The 20,046-nt window shown below is 41.1% G+C and overlaps 1 protein-coding gene across 8 annotated transcripts in view; it reads left to right on the top strand.

The window, feature by feature from the left end:
• Positions 1–20,046, top strand: part of MTCL1 (microtubule crosslinking factor 1) — a 102,467-nt gene that overhangs the window by 51,515 nt on the left and 30,906 nt on the right. For 4 of the 8 annotated variants that reach the window (XM_058804255.1, XM_058804301.1, XM_058804274.1 and 1 more), the window contains exons 4-8: positions 2,021–2,080; positions 4,130–4,207; positions 7,994–9,319; positions 10,269–10,424; positions 17,929–18,021. In XM_058804255.1, the coding sequence (XP_058660238.1) occupies positions 2,021–2,080; positions 4,130–4,207; positions 7,994–9,319; positions 10,269–10,424; positions 17,929–18,021 (1,713 nt within the window). The remainder of the gene's footprint in view (positions 1–2,020; positions 2,081–4,129; positions 4,208–7,993; positions 9,320–10,268; positions 10,425–17,928; positions 18,022–20,046) is intronic. The other 4 variants (XM_058804262.1, XM_058804281.1, XM_058804288.1 and 1 more) reach the window with 4 other exon arrangements.

The raw sequence follows: 20,046 nt of genomic DNA, 5'->3' as shown, positions 1-20,046 counted from the left end.
GCTTCTCAAGCTGGATTTGTCCAAGTGAAACCTTTTACCTACAGGTAAGAGCAAGAGGTTTTTAGCATTTGGCACAAGGCTTTTCATTTTTAGCATGATGAGTAGCTACTTGCTACAACTGGGCATTGAGGCCTCTACAGAATTTGATAGCCTCATCCCTGACTCTAAGGGCTTACAAATTATATGCAGTATCCAGACAAACTCCTCTCAGCCCAATTGTTCTTGCTTGAAGTCACACGGAAAAGAAGTCACATATGGGGACCAGGGCTATGCCCCATCTCTATTCAACCAGAATGACCCCTCTTGTGTGCCTGGGAGTGATGCTGCTGACTGGTGATTGCTTTCAGTTGCATATCAGCTTCTAGAATAACACCACATTAAAAAAAAGAAAAGAAAAAAAGGGAGAGAAAACAGTAACTGTTTATCCTGCCTAAGCTTGTGTAACAGGTTTTCATATGATGATTTTAGTGTTTAAAGTCTTTTTTTATTGAACTGTTTCAGTATCCAGAAAAAGACATTTCTCTTACTCAGCTTCATTAGTTATAGGAAATCACTGGATTAAAGTAGAGAGCAGATTAGCAAAAATAAACTGAGTATGTCTTGGGCATATGGTGCTGTGTATGAATGGGTTTTAACTACTTATCTGTGTAAAACAAAGAGTAGAAGGAGAGATTTGTCTTTGTGTGCAATAATTATAGCATGCAGTAGCTGCACAGCTGAGCAGGCAGAAACCACAAAGCCAGGGAAAGCTTTTGGTTCAGATTTGTGTGTGGTGTGTGTGCTGGTCCCCGAGCTCACATCTTGTTTTCTGCCAGCTTGTGGCTGGGCACGGGGCTGGACTTAGCTAACTAACAGGATGCCTCTCCCTCCTGTCCCTTCCTCTTTGCTCCTGGTTTGCAGTGCTGGGTCAGTGTGGGTCACAGAGACTGGGATTAACTCACCTGGGATGGGAACGGGCTCTGGTCCCGGGACACTGCTCCATCACATGGACCAGAGGAGCAGGGCAACCCATCTTGCCAACTGTGGGCAACCCATGACAGCTTAGGCTTTACCTCAGCTGGAAATTGTCCTCCACAGAGCAAATATAAACAGAAGTAATAAATAAAAAACCCCAAAATATCGAGGGGATCTGGGGAGTATCGGCCTTCAGGCTCTGGGCACAGTCAAAGCAACATGGCCTGCTTTCAATTCAAACTCTGCAGTTCCCAGCTTTCTGCCTTTTTTTTCTCTGATAACTATTGATCCCCTCAACCTGATAAGTGTCAAATGTATGCCTTTTCTAAATAGGCCCAGCTCATACTAGTTTGGAAACCAGTCTTGACACACAAATAAACATTGGTAACATCCTGATGGTGCTCTACCTCTCACTTCTCATGAACACTGTGCTTTTCCATTTGGGAAATTAGAGATTTCTCAGTGAAGCAGTAATGCTGACATCATTTCCTTGTCTTAAAAATATTTTCTTATAAAGGGATATAAAGATTTGCAAAACCAATGAAATCTGGTTCATGAAGTAAATTCAAAAATATCTGGAGAATTATCTGGTCTTTATCTGGGCTCCTCAGTATGCTTGCTAGCATGGATTAATAAATAATGTTATGCCACATAGTTTAAACATGCATGTTCTTGCCTATTTTTTGGGGGGCTGCTTTCCTCTGAGGTTTCCACCACGTGTTTCACATCGACTGTGAGTAAGATTCTCGGACTTCTGCCCTGGATTAATCAAACATGAATCATTGCCCCATGCAAAAAGAAAGTTTAGCCAAAAATTTTGGTGGTCCATAGAAGTTTTAACTAATTTTATTCCTTATTTTGGTGGGAAATTTTGGACATTAAAAGAATCACCGATAAGGACCTGATCATCTTGTTCTTTTTAAGGATTATTATGAAAAATTAAATCCCCAGCTGTTCAGGAGAATATTCTTTCTCTCTCCTTAATTAATTGTATAGTGGTGAAACTTGCCAAACTTGCAGGCTTTGCATTTAGCTTATCAATAACACAGTGTTTTTTCTGTTGCAGAGTTCCCTGAAGAGGAGAGGCAGCAGAGAAATCCACAAAGAAAAGAAGACATTTACCCAGGTATGGTTTCCATGAACATGCAACTTTGAGCAAAAATCACATGATACAACTCAAGATTTATTTTTATGGGTTTTGACAGGGCCATCAGGTATATTAACTTGAGTGCAATTAGGCCTTAATCTACTGAGACCTCCCAGAGATAATGTAGAAGCAATTTAGGACAAAAGTACAGTCTCTAAACTGTGCAGCTTCTCAGGCTCATTGTGCTTGTATCCATTGATTGAGGCTGCAGGTTTGCTACAAGAGGAGCAAATCACCTTGCCTCACAAAATAATTGGATCACAGCTTAGGGACTGACTAAATTTATACACTGTGCCAAAGGTTTTGTGCTAATGAGGGTCTTAGCAGGAATGCAGTTCACACACTGCAGTGACACCTCTCGAGCTCTCAAATCTCCTTTGATCTCCCTGATGTTGCAGGAACTTGTGCTCCCCAAAGCTGAGGTACCTCAGAGAGCGCAATTTCCCACTCAGTCTCTTTGGACATGGGTTTTATTTTAAATCTCGTTGGTCAGTCCTTCTCAGGAAAGCAGTCTGCCTGGTTTCCTCTGCTTTTTGTGCTGACTGTAGGAGTTAAAGCCTTTCCCAGCACAGTTACTGTTTATAGCCAGGGAGGTGGGGATAGTATTTCACCTTGCTGGGAAAGGAGCCAGGAGGGACATTGTGCCTTCATTAGAGAAGGGATGCACTTCCCCTGCTGCCCCTCGGCAGGCTCAGCATACACAGCCGAGTCCTAGGGGCTGTCTAGTCCTAAAGTCCATTGATTTGTAATTGAAACCATCATAAATCACTACAAGATGTTGAACTTGAGGGGGTAGGGCAGGCAGCTGAGTGGGCATACTGGGGGACTGGCCAGTGGCCAGGGCTCTTCAGCCTGCTTTCCCAGGCCACAGCAGACTGGGTGTCCTGGCCAAGATGACACAAGCATGGCTTAATCATACCTTAAAATGAGGTTCTTGCTATGGAGAGTTATTTAGGTTGTCAGTCAGGTCAGAGTTTGTTTTTCTGCAAGTATGTAAAATACAGAGATGAAATATATGCACATGCCCACACACATGCAAATTACAGAGGAAGCTACAGGAAGGCACAATTGTGTCCATAGGGGTTTGTGAGCAGCACTGTCCTTCCTTTCCTCATTCCTGGAAATACAGAACTGTGCAAAGAGAATGGATTCTCGTGTTTGCTTCCTCTGCCCAAATCCAGGCATTAAGAGCAGCTACAGTTTGCTTTGGAAAGCCTTAAAAAGATTTCACAAAATTAACAAAATTAACTTCACAAAATGAACTGAGTAACTAAGTGTGAGCTCAGCACCTCTCTCAACAAAGAGAAGTGATCCCAGAAGCCACATGGGGAGAAAAACTTTTACCCTCTACACACACACCATAACTCCTGCAAGCAAAGGGCTTGGGGCTGGAAATGAAAACCTTTGCATCAGCGCTCTGCAAGGTGGCCATTCAGTTTTCTTCACCAACTCGTTAGGGTAAAAAAGACCGAAAATAACCTTATATGCTAACATAGCCCAGCCTATATGTACATGTCCTGGCTTTCTCCCAACTGTAGGATATTACCAATATCTCCAATGTCTCCAAACCCAGGCATCCATTCAGAGGTATTTGCTGGTTGAGATCAAGGCACATCACAGCACATGCCTGACCTGGTCAAGCAGCTGCCAGGTCCTGGGCATGGCCCAAAAGGGTTGGTACAGACACAGCCCAGGAGGTTCAAAATGCTGCTCTTCAGGCACAGATACCTTAAATACCTAGAATGAACACCCATTATATATTTTGTGACTGAGAAGGTCTCAAACTTAGATTCTGTGCATCCACATGTGTACAGATACATACAGCATGTGGCAAGACTGGTGTTTTTACTTACTGCAAGCTTTACTTACTGCAAGTCATGAAAATTAGCTGGAACTTCACACCCACCACAGAGCACACCAAGTAAATAATACCCATGGAGTTGATTGTCTTGAAGCTGTGTAAAAGCAGAATTTATAGTAGCACTCTCCCACCTCTAGCAGTATTGAAGAAAAAAAGTTTTTATTCAGCAGAATTGCAAAACGGAGCTTCTTGGAAAATACCAGGCACCAGGCAAACCACAAAGAAAAGTGGTTCTCCAGCGCAAGGTAGGAGTGCTGGCACTCGGCCAGATGCTTGGGTGCTGGTTGTACTGCCTTGTCATCAGACCTGCAACCCCAAAATTGCTTACCAGTCTTCTGCCTGGCAGTTCCCTTGCGCTGGTGGTGGTGGTGGTGGTAGAGGAGATGGTGTTGGCCTCTATCTAGCTTTGTGTCTTCTTGCCAGAAAAGAAATATTGTATTGGGGAATTTTTGATCAGCTCTTCATTCTCATCACATCTCTCACACATGATGCATTTACATTGCATAATTAAGTTAATTTATTTCTTATGCATTTCATTTCTTTATCTCCACATTCTACATTTGTCTAAATTAGAGAGCAGACTCTGTGGGGAAGGATCTGGGCTCTTTTCTTCTCCTTTTTTTACCCATTAACATCCTTCTGAAGTGCCATGCAGAGCTGCAGTGCAATTGCATGCAAATTATCACCATCGGTAATCATTAACTCCCATTTATTCTTAATGATCTCTCAACGTCCATGACAGAGCACCGTGACTGTCACATCTTTGCACTGCTGCTCCTTCTTTTCTTTCTTTATGATTTGCCTTCTGTACACATTTTAGGAAAGCATGCACATACTGAATGTTTAATACAGTTAGGAGGCCATCGCCCATATTCAGCCCCTGGGATTTGAGCCTCTTGTTCCTCCAAAGCTATGGAAAGGCTATTCTCTATCTTTTTTCTTTTTTCCACTCTCCTGTCTTTTCATTTACAATTTAACTAATAATGAGCTATTCTTAGTTTCAGTGACTTGGCCTTTCTTTAGTTTGCCTTATATGTCAAAATTCTGCTTTGCCTGTGTGGGTGTCTCACTCTCTCACTGTTTCTACTTGGTTTCAACTGATCAAGAAATCAGTGATATTTCTGTACACAAAGTTTCAGAGGGACAGATGCATGAAGGTTGGAGTCCTACCCTTCTGGCATGCTTAGATCTGGCTGATAAATCTCTCCTGACCATTCTTTTCCTTTGGAAAAAATGCTGTCAGGGGAATGGGATGTTCCCTGGCAGGGAAGTGAGGAAGATCTAGAGCTTTCTCACCTTTCCAGATGGGATCCATATTTAGCAGGCAAGATTACCATCCATCAGCTCTGTTGTTTTGTATGAGGCTTGTGTTTGTTTAATGAAAAAATCTTGCTTGTTTCAGCTCTTGCGAAAAAACAAAACTTGAAAATTTGATCCTTTAAAAAAAATTAAATAGCTAAGACAAAACCTGGCAATAAAGTGATGCCATTAAAGGAGTTAAAAGTGGTTTTGTCCTGCAATAATAGCACACTACCTCCACAGATGCACTGAATCGTGCAGTGATGCTGAGCAAAAACATTGGGGCCCTGACCCTGAACACATCGCAGCCTTTCCCTTTTCTTCAAAAGCTTCAAAGCTCTGAGTGTGTTGTCCCAAGTGCTGTTATTTGCACTGTCTGGAGGGCAGTGGGTGTCTGGCTGGAGGTCCCCCTGAGCCCAGGGTGGCAACAGGGCCCTGGTGCTCCAGGCAGAGCAGAGAACGGGGCAGGCAATGCCCCTTCAGCCAGGCATCGCTCCAGCCAGGGAGGTGCAAGGCACCAGCTACTGCCACAGACAGCTGGGCTCCTGCAGCCAAAGGCAGACAAGGAGTGAGTAAAGAATGCAGGATTACAAAGACAGAATAAAGAAAATGTCAGACCAGCTATTAACAGAGAAATAAATAAATAACCAGGAGCAATCACCCCACCTGTGAGTTCTGATGTGCAGCACTAGTCTGGCTGTACCTTTCCTTGTGATCTTTGTATTTCTCTAAAAGCAAAACCTTGAGCTCTGGGGATGAACTGATTCATCGTGATAGGAAAAACAGAGGTAATGTGTTGCACAGCCCTGGACAAAGTTGATGATTTCATCATACAATCTTATCCAGCCAGAGCAACCAAAATTCAGAGTGACTGCCTAGAGGCTGCATAGGATTTTGCCAGGTTTTAATTTGATTCTTAATTTGCACTTTTGAGTTTTAAAGAGAAAAGCAATTTATAAATATATGTATGAAAAAGAGAAATGTGTATGCAAGGTGACAATAGAGAGGATAGAAAGTCTATCTTCTAAAGGCTCTGCTTCTAATCAATCATAAATACCTTGCTTGAATTAGTTTAAAATTTATATTTCTGATGCCAGAGACATGATGACCAAAATTTTAATCAACCCATGAGCTGATTGCAGTTGTGTTTGGCTCTTGGTTGTCAAATAAAAACACATATTAACAAAAAGTTTGACTAATTTTTACCTCTATCATGTTTTTAACATGTAATTTAACATTTTTTTCTCTTTAGCATTTTAAAGTGGCAACCTGCAGCAGGCAGCATCAATTAGAAAGCAAACTGGGTTCAGAAGTATACAACCAAACACTTTTGTGTCTGTTTAGTTATTAGCTGAAATTAAGTCATAATTATATTTGTGTATATAGAATGTGGCAAAATTAATCTAGGTAACATAGAAGACTAGTGTGCTAGGATCCGTGCTATAGAAATTAAATAATTTCCTCAGATTACTGAGCTGTAATTAGTTTTGTAATTTTTTTTTTCATAGCCTGATCTGGGTGAACAATTAAAGTCAGTCGTGTTTTCCTCTGAATTTGGTTTCCATTATTAGGAATGAAAACAAAATGGTGCTTGCGAAAGATAACAGTGCTCCGGAGACTGAAGTGAAGTTTCCATATATAATTGCACATATGTCCACATGGCCTACCAACAACGATAAAATCTGCTGTCTCAGGAGATCATCTTTCAAAGCCTGCCTTCCATTATACTGCTAATGCTGATAAATGTGTCTCTTTTGAGGCCAAGTGCCTGTATCTCCATGACAATGCATAAGAGTGATTCATGCAAAGAAATTGTTCATTGGCTTAGAATTTACTTAACCTTGTCTCTTATTTCAGCACAATATACACTGGAGTTTTCATTTGAGATGAGATGCAGTACCCGACATGCACAAAAAACCCCAAACAGCCATTCAATACCCTGGTACTTCCTGAAAAATGCAGGTTTTCACATGGGATGGATTTGGGTGTAAACACGATTTAATGAATTTTTCTTCCCTTTTTCACATGTTTTCACCCATCTCCCTTGTGAACAGTTGTTCATCCCAGAAACAGAGATCACAATCTGCTCTGTCCTAATAATAACAGCAGTAGACACAACAGTGTGCTTCCTATTTGGAAAGCAAGTTAGGAACTTCGTCTATTTCACAGCATTATGAGATCACAGTAACTAAAATCTTCACTTTTCAAGGCAACCATACAGTTTAGCACACCTTTGTTGTGCTTTCTAGCTGAAGGAGCACAAAATTTGAGATTATGAGGAGCAAATTCATCTGAGCAGTCTTTGTTTCATTTGTTTCATGGTGCTTAAGGGGAACAAGCGTGTCATTAAAGGTAAATGGAACAAAAAGTGAATGGAACAAAAAGTGCCAGGAAATCATAGAACCTTTTCGTTTGAGTCATTATTTTCCACAAAATTTACTCAGCATTTGAGAAAAAACATTGTGTTAGCACTCTTGCATCACTGAACACTTGCACAGGCACACTTTTTTTTTCCCTCTTTAACTCTGGTCAAGCTGCTTCACCAATTTAACCAAGACCAAGCCATGAAATGTGTCAACTGTGTGGTTTGTGCAGCTGTGTCTGTGAATTGTTTGCATACCTAACAGATACAGCTCAGAGGGTGGATAAGTGGAGATTTTGGAAAATAAGCTGCTGGTTGTTCTTCTATTGTAATATAATCTTGGTTTGGGGGGGGTGATTATCCTTGGCAGGAGGACAGTGCTGATTTGAAGTGCCAGCTCCAGTTTGCCAAAGAGGAGGCAGCGCTGATGCGTAAGAAGATGGCCAAACTGGGCAGGGAGAAGGACGAACTGGAGCAGGAGCTCCAGAAGTACAAGTCCATCTATGGAGATGTGGACAGTCCGCTGCCTACTGGGGAAGCAGGGGGCCCACCCAGCACCAGGGAGGCTGAGCTGAAGCTTCGTTTGAAGCTGGTGGAGGAGGAAGCCAACATACTGGGCAGAAAAATAGTGGAACTGGAGGTGGAGAACAGGGGGATTAAAGCTGAGATGGAGGATATGAGGTGCCAATACGAAAAAGAGTGTCTCAGCAGGGACCACATTTCAAGCATTCCTACCTCGCCCTACGGAGACTCTGTGGAGTCAGCCATAGAGCTACGCAGGCACCTGCAGTTTGTGGAAGAGGAAGCAGAGCTGCTGAGGAGGTCAATCTCTGAAATTGAGGATCACAACAAGCAGCTAACGAATGAGCTGAACAAATTCAAGTTTGAGCCGGGCCAAGAGCCAGGCTGGTTGGATGATGCAGCATCCAAGGGTGGTGGGACCTTGCAAGAGGAGCTGAAGTCGGCCAGGTCACAAATCAATGAGCTGAGCGGGAAAGTGATGAAGCTCCAGTATGAGAACAGGGTCCTGATGTCCAACGTCCAGCGTTACGATCTGGCCTCTCACCTGGGCCTGCGCACTTCCAGCCCCAGGGACAGCGACGCCGACAGCGATGCTGGGAAAAAAGAGAGTGACAGTGAAGATGGTCGTCCACCACAGCCAAAGAGAGAGGGGCCCATTGGGGGCGAGAGTGACTCCGAAGAAGTGTATGAGAAGACGTCGGGTTTTGGGAGTGGGAAGCCATCAGAGGTCAGTGACCTGTGCTCCACCGAGCTCATGAGAGTGAAAGAGGACACCGAGTCATTAATTAACATCAAACGTGAGGCCGAGCGACTTGAGAGGACTGTGGAGCGCCTTATCACTGATACGGACAGCTTGATTTATGATGCAAAGGTGCACGTAACCAGCAGCCCATCCACAGAACAGGATTTCAGAAGTGGTGGGGAAAGGGGAGAAGATAAGCATGAACCAGAGCTTCTGGACACTGTCAACTCCAGGATGAAAGCTTTCCGGAAGGAGCTTCAGACCTTCCTGGAAAAGGTTGATCACATTGGAGAGGGCCTTAAGGAGCAGATGGAGGACCTCTCCCCTCTTCCCCACCTCACAGAGTCTTCCAGTTTCCTATCCACAATGACCTCCATGTCCCGAGACTCTCCCATTGGTAACCTGGGGAAGGAACTAATCACTGACTTCCAGGTAGGTCAGCCTCTTACTTGCCTTCATTCTCTTTATTGTTTCTCTTTCTTTCTGGCAATTGCTACCCTAGAGCTAATTTTCCTCACAGCTGCTTTGTTATGATTTCAGACCCGCAGTGTATTAAGTGTGTAATGTTAAACAAACACTTTATAGTTTTTTTTTCTTTTATTTATTTGCACAACTCCTTTGATTCAGAGGCGGTTCCTCGTGGCAAAAAGGCTAATCCATTGGTGTTAAAGAGATCTGTCTTGTTTTTGTCTGTAACATCAGTGTTTCCCCATGAAAAAAAGGAGATTAATTAAAAAAAAAAAATCTGGTAAATGTAAATTAGAAGCCTTGCTAAGAAATGTGAGGAGGTCTTTATTATGCTCTCTTGTAAAAGGGTCAGGCATGATCTCAAAAGCCTTGCCAAAAGAACCCAACCAAATGCAGTTTTCTAAGTGATGTGTTTTGAAAAGCCTGCTTACAGCTCACTCCCCTAAGCGAGCAGCGAGTGAGAAGCTCTGTAGCCAGCGAAGGACTGCCTTGCCTAAAGCGTTGCCCATGGGCGCATGTCTAAACTGCCACAACTGCCACACTGGATATGGCTTTTCTGCACCGCACAAGTAAGGAAGGAAGAGCCTTGTGTCCCATATCCTTCATGACTTGTATGCTTGCTGTTGGTTTGACTCATGCATCCTCATTGCATGCGCCTCATAACCAGTGTTTGCATTCTTTTTTCCTCTCTTTCTCTTTTTTGCTTTTCAGATGTTTCAGCCCATCATTTTGCTCATCCTCATTTTGGTTTTGTTCTCTTCACTTTCTTATGCCACTGTATTTAAGTTGTTTTTTCTGTTCACGCTTTTCTTTGTCTTGTAGTTTTTCAGTCGTCTACCTTACCCATTTTTGTTTTCTTTATTCCCTCCTGTCCTTTTGTTTTTTTGTTATAAACCGCCCATGCATCTAACAGTCCAAACTGAGGGATCAGATGGAGTGGCAGCTCAGACAAGATCGTGGAGAGGAGCAAGAGATTCGCCACCAGCGAGCCACCACCGACCCACACCGCAGAGCTGATGGAGACATTAAACTCTACAGGCCAGGAGACAAGGGCTGTTTCAGTCTAGAGGTCAGCAAAGCAGCCCAAATTACTCACTGCCTCCTGCTGCCTTAGCCAGGAGATGAGTAACAGAAGCCAGGGGTTGGGGGAGTAAATTAGACCAAACACAGCACCCCTGTTGTGAAATTTGTAATTTATCTCATTTGCCCTGCGCAGTTTCAGAGAAGCAAATTTGTCCCAACTTTCAAGCCATCACCCTGCTCCAAGTAGCTTTGCCAAGGGAGAAAGTAGAGCTCAGGGACCCTTTACAAGTGAGTAGAGAAATGAAAGGTCTCCAGAAGAGGTTGCAATCCCTGATATTTGATCATACTTCTAGGTTTTACCTTGTTGGATATTTTAAATCTGGAAAGTCTACAAATAGAGAATGCTTTGCATTTTGCCTGTCAGTAGATGCTGCTGTGCATGGTGATTCTCAACACCATGCAGGAATACAACACTATGCAGCTTCCAAAAAAAGCTTATTTAAAGCATAGGTCTCCATTTTTTGGGTTGTTGAGTACTTTTCCATTTGTCAAAAGCATCAATCAGTTTTTATTTTAATTTTCATTCATGCAGAGGCCATATCTGCCTCAGTAAACATCTCCTTAGCTGCTTTCTCATGAACACAGATTGTCTGGACAATGCCACTGGTCATGAAGAAAACAACTCTGAATCTGTCTCCATAAAGGTGGGCTTGGAGCAGGGAGAATCTTTTCTGCTGGCCACTGGGAAGCCAGTTCTTGAAACTGTGATGGTTAGAGTAGCTTCTAGTGAGGGATGAGTTTTAAAATGCTTTTAATTCTAAAATCACACGAAGGAGAGTCAATAGATCTGAAACCCTAACTCAGTCTGGAGAAAGGGAACTGCTGGCTAGGACAGCTGAGTTAGTGAGTGAGCAATTTCAAGGCATAGAAGGCAGGGGTAGGAAGACAAAAACTTCAGGGCAGCTGGTAGCCAAGCAGCATGATGATGTGAATATGAAAGGGAAAGTGGCCCTTCATCTTAACACAGGTAATTCTTTGCTGGTTTTGTTTGGTTTGGTTTAAAATATCCTGACAGCACAGATCTTTGGCAGGATTAGAACAGTAAATTTGTTCAGAAGCGTCGCTTCAAATTTTCACCTGCAACAGTGATAGTAGACCACAGGAAGGATATCTGATAAATATAGAACACCATAAGCCTCTCACTGAAGGGTAAAGTAATTCTTCTTCAGCTGTGAAAGGGGCCAATGAGGTAGAGAAATCTTGCTGTTCAGCATGGATCCCTTTGCAATCAGAAATTGATATTGCTCAACAGTTATGGTAGATAGGGTTAGAAAATTACTTCAGCAATATTTCAATATTATAATATTTCTGTTTAAATTCTGTCATATTTATTGGTTGCCCCTTATCTTAGATCAGTGTTGTTATTATATTAAGGCCTGTATATGTATGCCCTCTGCTAGGATTAGGGATTTGGCTAATTTTGGCAGAATACCTTTTTTTTTCCCTCTCCCAGGATGGGATGAGGTATAAAATATGTACAGAAAACTGTACTTGAACAGAGAAGGGAAATTTTTCACACCATAGCCTGGCAAGGAGCAAACCAGTAATTATAATCAAAGGTAGAGAATAACCAGTTTAGCGCAAGATGTGCTCAAAATATGACCTAGGCTGGGGCTCAAAGAGTCTAACTTGAGAAAATGTGGAACACTAAAGTGTTTTTTACAGCCATGATCACTTAAGCAAAAAGAATATTACACTGCTTTATGCTCAAACTTTTCAGTGGGAAGGCAACGCACTGAAATCTTGAAATCTTAAAATCTCTAGTAGTCAAATGAAGAAGAAGATTTCTCAAAATAATTTTGGAAGGTATAATTTTATTATTTCATTATTCAATTTAATGTTATTATTCACTTTAAATATTTTAATTCATTTTAAATTGGTTTTTTAAAATTTCATACACTGCACTATCAAAAACTGTATTTTTTTGTTCCAGATGAATGAGCAGGAAAGAATACTGTTCAAATATCAAAGGTGTCTTTGTATTACCACAGAATTTTCAAACGGAGACTCAAATGCCCACAGTGGGTATGGCTATACATGAGTCTTTATCTGCTTTGACTTAAGAAGTGAAAATATATGCACTGGCCTTTCATTTCACTGAGGAAAATGTTTTCTTTTTATTCAAGTAAGCTCATTTGTCTAAATTTATTTTTTCCAAGCTGAATTTTAAATTAAAATTTTACAAGCAATGCCACACAGCTTCCATTTAGCTATTCCTTCTAGTTTTAAAAATGAGCACCATGGGAGCTTAATTGTTTTATTAAATACAATAAATGCAGACAGACTTGTGCTTGAAACTACCCTGTGGCCTAACTGTAAACATGTGCCGTTTTTTGGGCTTTGCACTTGAGTTGTTAGTGCAACAGGGTTATTAGAATGTATTTGCATGTTAAAGAGGTGGGTTAGAGTCCCAGTCCAAGGGAAATTATATCTTGAAATTGCCTTAAGAGCAGGGCTTTGTTTTCTTGCTGAAACAAGCCTTTCAGCTGCTGTTGTGAGAGGCTGGAGCCCATTGGGGTGGATTTTCAATCCATTATTCATGATTTTAGCAGAGCTCAGTTGTGGTGGGATGGGGAAATCATTCTTTACTATCCAAGGAAAAAGCAGGTGAACTAGTAAGAATTGCCCTGACTAAAACAGGAAAACTAAAACAGGTAACATGGAGCAAACATCTTAGGATGGAAACCTATGGGAAAAATGGTAAATAATTTTTCACCTGGTGATTTCTGCCAATGGAATATCTGTAAAGGAAAGGCAGTTTTCTCAAGCAATTGCTTCCTGTTTATTCAGAAGCAAGAAGACATTCAGACAAAGAAAAATTTCACTCTTTCAAATGACCAGATATGGCTTGGTATATTTGATATCTGATGCTCTAAATTGGAGCTATATCTCCTATTTCTCTTCCTTCAGAGGATCTCAGTCCTGCCTTTTCCTGAACAATTGTATATCAAAGGCAAAAGCAGTTTGCATTTCAAATTTTGATTGTTTTCATACGTGGCTTTTAAAGACTTACACATTTAGTTCTGTGTAGAAAAATGCCATAAAATCTCTGACACTCATAGGTTATGGAAAAAGAACCACTGAAGGGAATTCATTTAAAAGGAGTGAATTGTCACCAGAGATTTAAAATAAAAGCAGATAGGCTGGAGAAGGTGAGAGCATGTCTTAAACAACATGTTTCCCACAAGGTCTAGTAATAAAATAGGAATAGCATATAAGCCACTTTTAATATGTTTATCCATTCTCCTTATTTCTCATGCCAATAAGGAATGTATAAGTCTAAGTTAATTACTGGGTTAAGTGTGGGCCAACCAGATACAGCGATGTGCAACGTAGGTAAGTCAATTTACCACCTGCTTTGAATTAAAACTTCTGTATGGATCCATTTTGGACGTATGAGGAGAATCTTGATCTATATTTTGACAGTTCTATTTTTTAACTGGTGCTGTTTCTGTGCAATTTTCATAACTCCATGTGAGTGTTTTTCAGCTGGATGGTTTTTGCAGCAGCTCCCAGCCATGTGCTGAAAATTTGCACTTGCATTTCTCTGGTTAAAGGTTTTGTTTTTGCAGAAAGGAAACAGTGAACGGTTTACACATTGTGACTTTTTTTCTTCTGGTAAAACAAACCAGCAACCAGAACCAAGAACCACACAGAAAGTTGCATGTCTTATATTCACTATTCCTCCCATGCAAAGCTGTGGGAAGAAGAAAGATAAACTGATGCTGTGATTATTCCTTCCCACCAAGATCAGGGGATGCAAGAATAATTTACTTTGATGTATTGTATTCTTTCTTACTATGTAAGATTCTTAGAGGTTGACAGTGTAATGGCTTAAAAGACCCTTTATGATGTAAATCTGGATATTTGAGTCCTAACCGAACTTGGTGAGACTTTGTGTACTATCCATACAATGAGATGGATTTTTAAAGACTTGGAATGAAGTGTTCTGTGTTTTCCCAAACTCAGAGGCTTTTCATGTAAGCACAGACAAACAACCACACAGCTGCCTATTCTACACTAGCAAATGAAATATATGTCGTCTATTTTTAAGGGGTGAGAAGAATAGTCCATCTTCAGAAGCAGCCTCTGTCAATTCAGTTAGATGTGAATTGCATGTAAAAAGTATTACAAAAGGCACTGGAAATTCCTTTCTGACAAATGCAATAGCCAGCTCTCAATCTGTGAAAAAGTAGCAATTTCTAAACTGTGTGTTCAAACATAAGGTCCAAATATCAAAGCATTATAATGTAGCTTTAGAGGAGCAGCATAAAATATTCATCTTCTAACTTGCTTCAAATTGCGCGCAAATGCTGGAGAGCATCATTCTACCCTGCCTCCTCAGGCCTTATTTTGTTTGATCATTTCTGGGGGGGGGGGGGGGGGGGGGAAAGCTTAAGAGAAAGATTCCATGAAATTTCATGTTCATGGTTGTTGCATATAAATTGATTAAGTTTGCAGGTGAATTGAGGTTGCAATTAGCTATGGTAAAATGGAGAAAGCAGACAAATAAAAGCCAGCCATACCTTGTCTTGGATGGCAATCTTGTAAAAGCAAGTCATGGCAGATATGTGGGATTGTGTGAGCTGCAAAGTAACCTAAAAAGCTGTCAACACTCTGAGAGGGGGGAAAGGGGTCTGTGCAGTGGGGAAGCAGTGGTGAAGTCTCCAGGATGACTTTTCTCTGTGCATCCTCTTGAGGTAAAGGCATCAGCATGGATTAGCTTGTTCTGGAGTGATAACAGGTGAGATAAAAGGACTGAGCAGAAGGATTTGACAGTGCTGTCTGAGGGGGCAGGAGTGGCGGTGTGTCTGGTAATGCAATAACTGGGATACATGGGAAGCTGTGAGTTGGTGTTGGGCTATGGATGAAGGGCAGCTGTTTCTGTGGGGCTGTGGTAGAGTAGCACTAGCTCGTAGTTCCCGTGGTATTGTGTTTGTATGTCTTGTTGTAGTGAGTGTGTGTCTGTTCTGTGGTGTCAGCACACTGTGCAGTGGCCGTCGTGTTCGGGGTGTCTCCTGTTCCTCGTGTAGCACACTCCTTCATGAGAGCAAAGGAAGCAAAGAATGGAATGTAACAGGTTATCAACTGTTGTGTCCATTTTGTAGTAATGTTCCTTTAAAACAAAACAAAACCACAGTTGTGCCATAGACTACAGCCTGCTGGTTGTATGGTAGGGGACTGATTTCCACATATGAGCATCCAGACATCCATCAGAGCAGTATCAGGTACCTGAACTGCAAACACAAATATTCCATTTTACATTTATAAGTATTATTCTTTCATGATCCTAATAGATTGTTTTAGCAGCAATCTGTTAGGCACTTAAACAGCCTTACCTTCCATGATTTCAGCAGTGAAGCTATCCCAATGCCTCTGGTAGAAATGACATTATAAATTATTATAGACTGTGAAGAGTTCTCAGGTTGCATTGGAAAGGAAAAGGTGTGCAGCTCTTCATTCATGCACTAGCTGCTTTCCAACTCAAATTTACTTTAGGACTTACAAAAATATGTTGTCCTTAAAGAGACAAAGCAGTCATGATGGGATTTTGCCTTAGCATGCATTTAATACTGCATCTGCCTTCATGATATATTTCACTTCTTTTCAGTAATTCCAACAGTTCCCACATAATCCTAGCACTGAAGTTTCTTGAAATTTGGCTTTTCATGGGCTACATGTTTGTAAAAAAATTGCATGGGTTGATAATTTTGAATTCATAAAGGGAAGGAACGAATTTATTTTTTTAATTATACATGAATGAACTGATACATTGGTTTTTGTTTGGCATATTCCTAAGGAAGCCTGATCAGAATAAAATAATGCAGAAATTCCTGATGAAAGTAATTTTTCCTTTATTGCATGAGAAAATTAAATAAAGAATTTACAAATGATTGTGCAAAACTGACAAATCCCATCACAAGCAGTTCTTTTCAAATCCAGATTTTGACCTTATGCACTACAAAATGTCTGCAGATACATTACAGAGACAGATGAAATTGATAAGGCAGATAATGTTCTCTTAGTCACTTTATGTGTACCTTTCAGAGGGATGGAAGTGTCTTTTCCTCAGGTACAAAACAGACATGCACAAGTCAATAAATGACTCAAGTAAAGAAGGAACTGATAGGGCCCAGAAAGTCTGTGTAGGTCCGCTTTGGTTTCCAGCAGAGTGTGGTCCTGCAGGTAGTGTTTGGGATACTTCCATTTGCCTTATCTCATTTTTCCCTAGCAGAGGGGTGACGAGTGTCTGTTCCAGGGAGAACTACATTTTGAATAACCAAAATCTTCCAACAAGGGCAGTGTGGCCTGAACAGCAGCAGCTGCTGGCTTTGCTGTGGGAGGTGGGAGGAGTGGCGAGGAGATGGATGCAGGGGCTGGGGAAATGGCAATGCAGCCCAGGAGAGCAGTCCCACGACCTTTGTTGTGTCCTTGCAGCTGCTGAGGCTGGAGCACGCAGGACATGGGCCAGCTGTGAACTTGGGATTGCACTTTGAAGCCTGAAGCAACCCTGTCATGAAGTACAATTTTGCTCTGGGAAGTGGGAGTTTGGTGCTGTGGTGCTTTCTGTGGTCACACACGTGAAGAGGATGGCATCCAGCCGAGCATCACTTTTGTACAGATAAATCAGCTTTGGCACCAATGTGAGAGACACAAAGTGAAGGGCACAGAAAGTTCTGATCAGAAATATAAGTGCCACAAGATTAATTACTGTAGTATAAATAATGAGATCTGACTCTGCCTTCTTGGGTCTTTATTTTTGAGTTAAGTAACTTTCAGGAGTAAAGCTGATGGGATGCCAAACTTAATGAGAACATAAAATTGAAGAGATTAAGATTAAAACAGTATTGGACCTGAAAGAAGGGATACCTAATTATTTTGGTCAGATCTCAGGCTCACACAGCTTATCACTGTGACATTTTTGTTGTAATTATTTTGACTGGAAATCACAGAGTGAATTTGACTTGTGCAAAGAACTGTCTTGTATCTGAAGAAAGGGATCTTATGTATACTTGGTTTAATAAATGCTATTGCATTTACTGCCCTATCAAAACTGTTGCAAATGAATAGTTAGGTTCAACATGCAAGCATTAGATTAATCTTGTGCAGAGGTGTTACAATTTTACAGCTTTGATTATGATGAAAAAATGCACCACCAAATACATAATCCTGCAAACAGGAGTTTCAGCTATCAAGTCCAAATCCAGAGCAGAGGCCTGAAGAGAATATCCAATATGTAACATCAGCATTCCAGCTTTAGTTTTCAGAAGAAGCCACACAGGAAATTCCCACACAGATTTAGGACATTGTTATTTATTTGCACACTGTGCTTTGGTTTTAACTATTGATAATCTTGAGTTGTGCAGATGTCTGTCCCATGGCTCTTTTCTTTTTCATTTTTATTTTACACCCCTGAGACACATTATCTGCTAAACCTTTCCCTTTGTCCTGCTGATCAGCTCAGGGATTCCCATGTTTTACCTGTACAGAATGTATCGATACAGGAGCTTCAGGCTCAGCTTGAGCAGGAGACAAGACTTCACCGAGAGGAGCAAGAAAAGTTTTCAGAAAGGATCATCCAGGTAAATACCAAACCCACCTGCCGGGAGAGACGCATGACCATGATGTGTGACGTGAGCCTTGTTTGTCAGGACTGTGGGAACATGGCTGTGCCTGTGCGACCTCCTCTGAGTAAATGAAGAATCTGGAATCTGGGGAAATCTAAACTCAAGCCCATTTTGCCACTGTGAATCTGGCTTCTCTGCTTGGTGGACAGAATTTTTGTCCTCCCCTCTGCAGAGGAAATCATGGTAGAGACGTGGAATACTGCATGGAGAGTTCTGTCACCCTTCAGCTCTCTGTGAGCTGGGCAAGCAAGTGTTGGATCCCTGGGAGCTCAGTTTGGCTCCGTACCTTATCCTGACTCCTCCTGGCTGAGGTAAAATCCAGCACTTTTCTGAAGTCAGAGGAGATGCTATGTGCACATAGCTGAGAAACAAATCAGGGCATTCATTCTTGTATTTCTCAGTACTCAGTACTTCCAATCTTCTTATTAATAGCTGGTGAATAAATCATATTTTTTTACATGAGCTCTCCCTGCTCTTTTGAAGGCCGGAACAGATTAGTCAATCGTTTTCTGATCTCTAGCTCCTAGGGCAAAAAAAATCTGCTGCTAATTTCTGCAGGCTGTTTGGCTCTTAACTCAAGTTTTCTTCTTAAATTTACTTCATGGACTAAATTCAGCATAATTGTTGCATACTGTAAAGAATTTTTTCCGTGTGCCAACTAATCTCTTTATGCCCAAGTGGTATCTCTCTTTTTTCCATAACTAGCTTTAATTTCCAGTTGATCTCCACAGGAGCTTTCCACTGGAGTTCTTAAAGGCAACCAGTCAATTGATTTCCTTCCTAGTTGCCTCAGCTGTGAAAGCTTTTTGGAAGCTATGCCTGTCTCTTAAAGTTCATTTCTTTTGCAATTGCTATCCATTGAAAAAGCATAGCACTCTATGAATCTACCTCCACTAGGGTCTTCTGCAAGAATTCATGACCACAGGGGTTTGAAATATAACAGCTTGTCAAAATGATGAAAAACACACCAAAATCAAAGTTAGCTGTTCATGTTGATGGCCAGCAGAAATAGAAGAATAAAAGCATCTTCTGGATTCTTCATTTTTTTTTCCAGATTATGCCTGTTCTGTTGATAATGTTCCTTTTTTTATCACTTTCCAGGATTTCTGGTGGAAATTACTCAGATTTTTGCTGTATTTAACCATAACTTTATTTGGTGAAAGAATGGTCATCAACACCAAATGTACATCTTTCTTTCTGTAAAAAAAAAAAATTAAAATCAGCTCTTCTTTTACTTTTTCATTTTTAGGAATGTTTAATGGAATCAAATTGATGTGTGCTAGCAGTGTATAATCTCCATGAGTGTTATTAGGAGTAGTGTGTAAGTTTTTTTGGGCCATTATGGCTAATTTTGTTCAAGACTGCCTTTAAACTTCATTTTAAGGTACACATTTAAGCTAGCCACTACTGTAAATAATTTCAATTTAATCAGGAACTTTTTAAGGCATAGTAGCATAGACACTAAAAATTTGCATTATGCTGGAGCACATCATTCAGAAGGCAGGCAAGTCCTTAGGAAACTATCTCATATGGACTGGTAGCCTATTTCAGAAGCATCTCGAAGTTGCCATGAAAATCAAACATGTATTTCTCAGCGGTATTTATTGCTAGGGAGTCCTAATCCCTGAAATATTCTTTATTCTTATGTGAGCATTGTTTGTCGCAGGGCGTGTTCCAGTGGTTTGGATTGTTGTGGTCATAAGTGTACTGTGGCTTTTATAGATTTTATCTATGGAGCTGGTTGGGAAAAGGAGGGGCTGTTGTTCTGCAGAATGGAAAACAGAAACTGGCATCTGTAAACAGTGACTCTGTACTCATTTTCCATCTGCATTTTCTTCATCTATGAAGAAGCCACAGCTTGGTTGAAGTGAAACACTTTCTCATCTATGCACAATATGAGATATTGTGCAACTAACTTGTACAAGTTCTGTTGGGTGCAAGTCATGCCATGGTTTGATTTTTTAATATATTGAGGGAAGG

Source organism: Ammospiza caudacuta, chromosome 1, assembly GCF_027887145.1.
Source record: "Ammospiza caudacuta isolate bAmmCau1 chromosome 1, bAmmCau1.pri, whole genome shotgun sequence".
NCBI lineage: Eukaryota > Metazoa > Chordata > Aves > Passeriformes > Passerellidae > Ammospiza > Ammospiza caudacuta.
This window is presented reverse-complemented; position numbering and strand designations above follow the sequence as displayed.